This window comes from Hypanus sabinus, chromosome 29 (genome assembly GCF_030144855.1).
Source record: "Hypanus sabinus isolate sHypSab1 chromosome 29, sHypSab1.hap1, whole genome shotgun sequence".
Taxonomy (NCBI): Eukaryota; Metazoa; Chordata; class Chondrichthyes; order Myliobatiformes; family Dasyatidae; genus Hypanus; species Hypanus sabinus.
In genome coordinates this window covers 2,537,349-2,547,506 of record NC_082734.1, presented here as the reverse complement: position 1 = coordinate 2,547,506, position 10,158 = coordinate 2,537,349, and the positions used below count along the sequence as shown (strand labels likewise).

Genomic DNA, 10,158 nt, shown 5'->3' with positions numbered 1-10,158 from the left:
TGTGGCTCTTAAACCCGATTGTCCTGGCATTGAAGGTCAGTACGCCATGAATTTTCTTAATCGCCCTATCAATATTCGGGAAACCTCTGTCGGATCTGTGAACTTGTACCCAAGTTTTCTCTGCTCGTCCTCGCTGCTACAAATCCTGTCATGAATAATGTACTCCGCCCTCAAGCTAGATCTTCCAACGTCTCTCACCTGAGGCTTTTCATGATCAACCCCTCTTGCCACGTCGACGCGCATCCTGCCTCCATCGTATTGTGATCTATGGGAACATTTGTGCTACTCACAACATATCCAACTCCAGTATCATCAGCAAGTTAAAAAGCAACCCCTCCAGTTCCTTTTCCGAGTCATTCATAAGACTCGCAGACATCACTGGCTCCAGTACAAGTAACAGTCTTATTGGCGTGTAGATAGAGTAGCCCCCGTCTACTACCATCCTCTGCCTTCTGTAGACAAGCCAATTTCGTATCCACGCAGTCAAGTCCCTAACCTTGGGATCCCTGGACGCACCAGTCATCGGAAATAATGTCAAAGAGATGCTACGTCACACCCACCACTTGACCTTCATCAATATGCCACGTCAATTTCTGTTCTTATGCAAGTGTTCATTGAGAGAAAATGATTAAATTAAAGACGGTACTTAAGGAGTCCATTTAGAATGTGCTGATTCAGAAAGAACGTGCAAAGCAACTTGCAGGGCAACGTATAAACCAATTTGCAAAATCAGGATGAAACAATAGCTTGCTGATTAAAGAAGCGATACGGGTAACGGGAAGACATGCTTAACGGTTGAACAATAACGGTGTTAATGCGCTGAGGCTGATAAGTGGGCCAAAGGGTAATCACATTTGTAATTTTGTAATGAGATTAAGGAAGAATGTCTGCACCTCACATGGGTGCAACTCACAAAGTCGTAAACAAGTAGGGTATAAAAACTGTGCAAAGTGTAATTCGGCACTCAATCTAGCAGGAGCTGGTTGGGTCCGACTCTGCAGACTCGAAAAATAAAGTTTACCGTTCTGCAAATTGCTGAGACTCAGTGTGTTTCTGACATTCATGAATCACACGGCGAAGAACTTTTCAAGAGTTTTACTAGGGATACCGATTGCTGCAAGAACTGGATAATAAATCTCTTTAGCAAGCAGTATAGTGGTTTTGGCATAATCGGTGACGGCCACGGAGTACGCACAAATGCAAAATCTATGGCTGGACATGGAGTGGAACGACTATTTATTCTCGTTGCAATTCCCCTGCGAGTACAGCAGATGCCATCAGGGACAATTACAATAAGTACACGTAGTCATTTAATTAAGAAAAGAAAAATAGGCAGATTGCAAGAAAGAAGGGAAGTTATTATTCCATTTACTAATTACAACTTGTTACATATTGACAATGCAAAACTCTCACAACTGTTCGAGCTACATTGTGCAGAAATGAACGCATCCTTCTCGAACGAATTTCCACACTCCTGTACTTCTCCATTTCTACTCTGAAATATCCAGGTACACCGTTTTGTTCTGTGAGCTATGATCTGCAGGCCTATTAAAATGAAATGAATGCATACACAGCAATTACAAAACGGAGATCTTTAATACACAACATACATTAACCTTCGGGTTGTTAATCATGGTTAGCGCTTTACATCAGCTACATTTTCCGCACGATGTCAGATCCACTTCCTCTCTCAATATCCAGGAGACATCTCTTTTCTCGATTTTCACGATCGTCGTGCCTCGACGACTGTATGCGGGAGAAAGCTTCAGATATTCATTAGCCTGTATAATTGATCATTTTAATCACAGAATCCCCTTTTAATTTCATCAACCGTGAAGTCATTGTAAGAAGTGAATCCACACGTTTCATTCGAGTCACGTCGTGCACGACAGCACAGAAACAGGCCCTTCAGCCCATCCAATCCGTGCGCCTGTTATTTTTTTAGTACCATCGACTCGCATCCGGAACATAGTTCTCCATTCCCTTCCCAACTATATAGTTAGCCAAACTTCGTTTAAATATTGAAATCGACCATTTTTCCACCAGTTCCTCTGACAGCTCGTGGCACATTCGCACTATCATTTCAGCGAAGAAGTTCACTCTCGTGTGCTCATTAAAAACTTCATCTTTCACACCTTAACCTATGGTTCCAGTTTCACCTAACTGTAGTAGAAAAAAAAATCTGCTTGCGTTGACCCGATCTATACCCCTCAGCATTTTGTACACGTCTGTCAAATCTCTTTCTACTACGCTCCATGAATAAAGTCTTACCCTATTCACCCTTCCCCTTTAACTCAGATTGTCAAGTCTTTGCAACATTTTCGAAACTTTTCTCTGTACTCTTTCAATCATTCTGATATCTTTCCTGTAGATTGGTGACTTTGGTCTTGGCCTTGAGGCGTCGCAGATCAAAGAAGCATCCTTTAGTCCTGTAGCAAATTGTTATCCCCGCATCAGTCTGATAGAGAGCAGAGAGCAGCATCATGGCAAACAGCATGCTGAACGGAGTAGGCGCAAGGACACAGCCCTGTTAGTTACTAGGAAGGGGTCAGGGTGCAGCCGTTTTCGATGGCCCTGGCCATTATGCTGTCTTGCAATGACCTGACAAGGCTGACCAGCCTCGGGGGGGGAGGGGCGGGGGGGGGCAGCCTATCTTGGAAGGATGCGCCATAGGCCTGTTCGACTGACGGTATCAAATGACTTCGTCAGGTCCACAAAGAGGACGTGGAGATTCTGGTTCTGTTCCTGGCACTTCTGGATCCGTCTGACAGCAGAGATCATATCCACTCTCCCTGTGCTAGATCTGAAACCACAATGGCTCTCTGAGACAAGGTCATCAAGGAGGTGAGAGGTGTTACGTATTCAGGCAACAATAAATATATGAGATCGGCAAGGGTTTCTTATAACAAACAACACGTTTATTAAACACCGAAAACAAACCCCCCAAAAGTAAACAAACACTACCGTAACCGGAAACAGCTGCTGAGCGGCTGTTCAAACAGTTCGTAAAGTGATATTCCAAAACAGTTCTTTAAAGTGGTATTGCCAAAAGTTCAATATGCTCACAGTCCATTTAAAAGGAGAGACTTTACAGGGCGATTTAAATTCTCTTTCACGTCGCTTGCTTCGATCCCCGACATCGAACTTCCCACGAAGAATTCACGAAACAGAACGGCTTAAAGGCACTGACCTTTCCTTCTCCACTACCTTCAATCCTTTTTGGTTACCCAGGGATTAACACGAAGATAGTCAACGAAATCCTTCCAAATAAGGATCAAACAAAGGTCGGCCCCGTTTCACCGTAGAAAGCGATTCTCCTCGATCTTTAACTTCCGAACTTCGAATCTTCACTCTCCTCTAATTCTCAAACTAACAGAATCATAAAGAACCTGCTGGCAATGACCTTTTAAACTTTAGACATTAAATAAAAACTTCATCCTTCAACTAAACTGCGTCATCACTTCAAACACGCAGTGGCATGAAGTCAACTTGGCAAATCCAGCCACGAACTGCCCCTCCTCACCGGGTGGGGTCTACCTTTTATAACCTGTAAAAAAAAACCGTCACATGATCTCTACTGGCGGGAAAATGACGTCATTCCACCATCACAAGACCATCACCTCAAGTCCAGTACAGCTTCAACCCCAGTCACATGACAAGGGCTCCACTGTCATGTGTCACGAGTACGTAACACCTCCCTCCAAAAAAAAAACATTTTTGGTCTGACAAGAACAAAAATTTTAACAATTGCTTACAAGAAAAACAAAGGTATAAATTTTATAACATACACAATACACAACACCATCATATAACAGCTTATAAGTCACAATACAGTAGGAGTGTTACAATTGAAAAAAAAACCACTCCATAAAAAAAATTACATTCTACATTCAACATCGAGATAGACAATCAGCAACCACATTATCTTTACCTTTAATATGAGTTATCACAATATTGTACTCTTGTAACATCAAACTCCAATTTAATAACCTTCTGTTTTTGTTTTTCATCTTACTCAGAAAAACTAACGGATTATGATCAGTGTAAACAATAAGTGGTTTCTGAGTTGTACTAACATATACCTCAAAATATTCCAAAGCTAAAACAAGAGATAACAATTCTTTCTCTATTGTCGAATAATTTCTTTGATGCTTATTAAATTTCTTAGAAAAGTAAGCTACTGGATGATCAACCTCATCACCCTCATTCCTTTGCATTAATACTGCTCCTGCAGCCTCATCACTAGCATCCACAGCCAATGAAATGGGCTTTCCAAAGTCAGGTGCCTTAAACACAGGTTGTTGACATATCATTGTTTTCAATTTTTCAAATGCTTCTTGACAAGGCACCGTCCACACAAACTTCACATTCTTCCGCAGAAGGTTAGTTAATGGAAGGGCAACATTAGCAAAATTCTTACAAAATTTCCGATAATATCCTACCATTCCCAAAAACCTTCTGAGAGTTTTTTCCCCGTTGGAGTGGGAATCTCTAAAATTGCCTGAACTTTTGCCTGAACAGGAGCTACCTTACCTTGACCCACAACATAACCAAGGTAAGTCACAGTGGCATGTCCAAATTCACTCTTAGCTAAATTAATAGTTAAGTTAGCTTTTGAAAGCCTTTCAAACAATTTCTCCATCGCAATAATGTGTGCTTCCCAAGAATCATTTCCTGTCACTAAATCATCAATATAAGCATCAGTATCTTTCAATCCCTGAATCACAAAGTTAATCATCCTCTGGAAAGTACCTGGGGCATTCTTCATCCCAAATGGAAGAACATTATACTCATATAACCCAGATGGAGTTACAAATGCAGAAATCTCTCTACCTCTGTCCGTTAATGGAACACACCAATACCCTTTCAATAAATCAATCTTTGTAAGGAACTTTGCCTTTCCAACTTTATCTACACAATCATCTACTCTAGGAATTGGATATGCATCTGTTTTCGTTACAGCATTCACCTTCCTATAATCCGTACAAAACCTAATACTACCATTGGTTTTAGCACCATAACACTGGCGAACTCCAATTCGAGTTAGAATGTCTAATGATATTATTCTCTAACATATATTCAATTTCTTTCTCAGCAAGTTCACATTTTTCCATGTTCATCCTATATGGATGTTGTTTAATAGGTTTGGCATCCCCAACATCTACATCATGTGAAGCTATAGTAGTCCTTCTCGGAACATCTGGAAACAACTCCCTATATTTAAAAATCAACTCCTTCATCTGTTGTCTCTGCTCTAACTGTAAATGTGCTAATTTTTCATCAATATTTTCCAGAATGGTTGAATTTGGTAAACTAACAGAAACAATGTTGGATTTAGAATGAAAGTCAGATGAATCATCTATCATGTTCCTAATTAAATCAAACTCATTCTCACTAACCACAACAGTCACAGTATCAGATTGTTTCTCAAAATATGGTTTCAACATATTTATATGGCAAAGTTGTGTTGACCTTCTACCATCTGGAGTTTTTACCACGTAATCCACATCATTGATTTTAGACACAATTTCATAAGGACCATGAAATCTAGCTTGTAAAGGATTTGTCTGCACTGGGAAAAGAACCAACACCTTATCTCCAGGCTTAAACATCCTCATCCTAGCGTCTTTATCATACCAAGTCTTCATTTTCTCCTGAGCCAACTTTAGATTTTCCTTAGCTAAGCTACAAGCTTTATGTAACCTGTCCTTAAATTTCAACACGTAGTCCAATAAAGTAGTGTGTACTTCCTTATTAATCCACTGTTCTTTCAACAAAGCTAAAGGTCCTCTAACTCGAATCCTGAGTTGAACAGTCCTGAATAACAACCTCATTCTGCGCATCAATCTTTTTAGCCATAGCTCTAGTCACAACACAGGAAGAATCTGTGTTAGAATTCAACTCTGGTTCCTCTGACTCCATTGTCAAATGCACTTCAGGAAAAACTTCTCCACCTGCCAAGTCATTACCTAACAATAAAGAAATACCCTTCACAGGTAAGCTATGCTGTAATCCTACTTTAACAAATCCAGTAACTAACCCCGACTTTAAATTTACTTTATGTAAATGTACAGGCATAAAATCACTTCCAACACCTCATGTAATTTACCTCACCAGTATCAGACTCTTCATTAAACTTCAACACACTGTCTAACATCAATGACTGAGAAGCACCAGTATCCCTAAGGATTTTTATTGGCACCAGAGTAGATCCTTCCTTCAAGGATACAAACCCTTCAGTTATAAAATGACTAACTTGGTCAGACTCTAACAAAGCCTCATTTATGTTTATCGAACCCTGTAACTTTACAGGTGCTTCAGTATGTTGCACACAAGCATCTGGAACTGCTTCCTTCTCTTTCTTTTTCAATTTGTAACAGTTAGCTATTACATGGCCAGGCTTCTTACAATAGTTACAAGTAAGACCAAACTGTCTTTCCTTCACAGGCTTTCCTTTCTCATCAACTTTCTCATTAACCTCCGATTTAATTTCAGATTTACCTGGAGTCTCCATGTTATTTTTCCTCTTAAAAATTCTGCCCTGAGGAAATTTGTTCTTATGGATCAAAACATACTCATCAGCTAATCTAGCACAGTCCTGCAATTTATCAGTATCCTTCTCATTTAAGTAGGTCCTTACTTCAACAGGAATGCTTCTTTTAAATTCCTCCATTAAAATCAGCTCTCTCAATGTATCATAATCCCCATTTACATTTTTAGAAGAAACCCATCTCTCAAAATACATAGCTTTAGCATAGGCAAATTCCACATAAGTTTTTTCCACAGACTTTTTCAAACTTCTGAATCTTTCCCTATATGCTTCTGGGACTAACTCATATGCGTTTAAAATATGCCTCTTTACAATATCATAATCAAGAGCTTGTGCAGCTGTTAAAGCTGTGTAAACTTGTTGTGCTTTGCCTGTAATTACACTCTGTAACAACACTGACCATTTATCTTTCGGCAACTCTGACATCCGAGCAATAGTTCCAAAATGTTGAAAATACCTTTCCACTTCTGTTTCACTAAATGGAGGGACCAATTTAATTTCTTGACTAGCAACAAACGTTTTTTTAGAACCAGACTGATTTCCAGACTTTAATTCCTGCATTGCATATGCAAATTCTCTCTGCTTTTGTTCCATCTCCAATTTACACCTCTCCAAATCAGCTTTACTTTGTTCCAATTTCATTTGTTCGATTTGCAACTGCATCTCCAGATTACTTATTTGAAACGACTCTAAAATCGATTCATCAAAAACACCCGAATCCACAAAGTGTGACGCGATTTTCCTCTGTATTACAGCCTTAGAAGTAGTCTGCAAAATACCTTTAAGTCGCAATCTACTAGCTATCTCAAACACCTCAGTTTTTCTCGCCTTCGCCAACACCTCCGCAGCTGGCGAAGCCAGAAACTCATCAATATTCATTGCTGCCGAATACCACATCAAGCCAAACAAAAGAACCGAGTAATCCCCGTTTCCAAAACACCGATTAAAAAGTCAGCAAGCATTCAAACTCAAATGATTCAATCCAGACGCAGCCCCCATATTTAATGTTACGTATTCAGGCAACAATAAATATATGAGATCGGCAAGGGTTTCTTATAACAAACAACACGTTTATTAAACACCGAAAACAAACCCCCCAAAAGTAAACAAACACTACCGTAACCGGAAACAGCTGCTGAGCGGCTGTTCAAACAGTTCGTAATGTGATATTCCAAAACAGTTCTTTAAAGTGGTATTGCCAAAAGTTCAATATGCTCACAGTCCATTTAAAAGGAGAGACTTTACAGGACGATTTAAATTCTCTTTCACGTCGCTTGCTTCGATCCCCGACATCGAACTTCCCCCGAAGAATTTACGAAACAGAACGGCTTAAAGGCACTGACCTTTCCTTCTCCACTACCTTCAATCCTTTCTGGTTACCCAGGGATTAACACGAAGATAGTCAACGAAATCCTTCCAAATAAGGATCAAACAAAGGTCGGCCCCGTTTCACCGTAGAAAGCGATTCTCCTCGATCTTTAACTTCCGAACTTCGAATCTTCACTCTCCTCTAATTCTCAAACTAACAGAATCATAAAGATCCTGCTGGCAATGACCTTTTAAACTTTAGACATTAAATAAAAACTTCATCCTTCAACTAAACTGCGTCATCACTTCAAACACGCAGTGACATGAAGTCAACTTGGCAAATCCAGCCACGAACTGCCCCTCCTCACCGGGTGGGGTCTACCTTTTATAACCTGTAAAAAAAACCCGTCACATGATCTCTACTGGCGGGAAAATGACGTCATTCCACCATCACAAGACCATCACTTCAAGTCCAGTACAGCTTCAACCCCAGTCACATGACAAGGGCTCCACTGTCATGTGTCACGAGTACGTAACAGAGGTACATCTGTTGATTATGATACGGACTATGCTCTGGAGTGATGGGCCTTTGTTCCCCTAGTTTGATGCCCTGTTCCCCTAGTTCTCATACAGGGAATAATGTTTGCAACCTTAAAGGCCTGTGGGTCACGGGCTTTCCCCCGGAACTGCTGCGAGAGCTCTGTCAGCCTCTGAAGAAGGGTTTCGCCACCCTCTTTGAAGACCCCTGGTGGTAGCCCATCCGGATAAAGGGCCTGACCCGGCCGCAGCTGGGTGACTGCCTGCCTACCTAGCTTCTACCCCCCGATCATCAAAGGCCTCTGAGACTGGGCGCTGGGGCACGTCTTCTATGGCCTGGACTGTCTGGGATGGCCTGATCAGCAGCTGATTGAAATGGTCTGCCCAGCGTTGGACGATGTCGCCTTCGTCAGAGAAGAGCCTTCCGCCCAAGGAGCGGACTGGTCCCATGATGTTGGAAGAAGGTCCGTACACTGCCGTTAGACCATCAAAATACCTCTTTGTGTTTTTCCGGTCCGCGCAGTGCCGATGCTCCCACCACTGATCTTTCATCTTCCGTAGCTCAGCCTTGACCTTGCTACGGAGGTGTTTCGGTCGGTCATGTTTAGAGGTTGACTGCATGTCACTGAGCCAGCTTGCAAAGGCTTCTGCTCGAGCAGGGAGACGATATTAAAGTTGTTCTCATCGAACCAATCCTCATACTTCCTCTGGGTGTGCCCGAGAACGGCACCTGCCGCACTGTTCAGGGTGTCTCTGAATACAGCCCATGTTGTTTCTGTTTCTGCTTCCTCAAAAACCAGCAGTTGCTCAAGTTGTTCCTCAGTTTGCTAAACAATTCTTATTTGATGCTGGGGTCAGCAAGCCGTTCCTCTTAGTGTCAGCCTGCTGGCGCCTGTGTGCCCTGGCGATCTGAAATGACAGCTTGCAGATGTGGTCTGCACCTCGCATCACTCTGGTAATGATCGCATCCCTGATGACCCGGCGCCTTCTGATCACGTAGTCAATCAGGTACCAGTTCTTGGAGCGCGAGTGCTTCGAGGTTGCCTTGTGAATGTCTGGAAGCTGAAAGAGGGTATTGGTGATTGTCAGTCCATTTTCTGTGCAGAAGGTGCGTAGCAGCTGCCCAATTGAATTCCCCTTTCCAAGGCCATGCTTGCCCATGACTTCTGGACAAACTGATGATCACTGCCTACTCGGGCATGAGAGTTGCCAAGTAGCAGTATCTTGACGTCTTTGGGGACAGAGTGGAGCAGCTAGCCGAGTTCCTGGTAGAACAGTTCCTTCTGTTCAGAGGTGTAGGGCATGGTGGATGTGGACGCACTGATCAGAGTCAGATGTGCCTTGGAGTCAGCCTCATTACCAGGAGGCGATCGTTGATACCTCTGGGGAGGGACTCCAGGTCCCTCACGATTGTGGTCACCTCCGGATTCTCTAGCCTCATCCTTTCCCTTGTCACTCCAGAAAAACATGTAGCCAGCCCCTAATTCTGTGATTGCACCAGACTCGGCCCGGTGTGTCTCACTGAGCGCTGTAATGTCGACGTTGTACTTCATGAAGCACAAGAGCAGTTCGCCTCTCTGGTCTGTTACTGATCCTGTTGTCCACGAGTGTCCTGACGTTCCAGGCTCCAACACAGAGTTTGCTCGGCTTTCTGGTGGCTATTCTTTCTTTTGTGGTTTTTGAGGTAGTTCGACTGCAAAATAGATGTCCAGTTAGCAGCAGTATGCTGACAAGATAGGGTGAGGCAAGCCTTCTTTAGGTCA

At 42.3% G+C, this 10,158-nt stretch overlaps 1 protein-coding gene across 1 annotated transcript in view; it reads right to left on the bottom strand.

The window, feature by feature from the left end:
• The window catches only part of LOC132382723 (coiled-coil domain-containing protein 42-like), a 13,221-nt gene extending 4,205 nt beyond the window's left edge, over positions 1-9,016 (bottom strand). The window contains exons 1-2 of the mRNA XM_059953174.1: positions 8,667-9,016; positions 2,689-2,803 (exon numbers count right to left, since the gene is read on the bottom strand). Of these exons, the coding sequence (XP_059809157.1) occupies positions 2,689-2,803; positions 8,667-9,016 (465 nt within the window). The remainder of the gene's footprint in view (positions 1-2,688; positions 2,804-8,666) is intronic.
• Between the last annotated feature and the right edge of the window lie 1,142 nt (positions 9,017-10,158).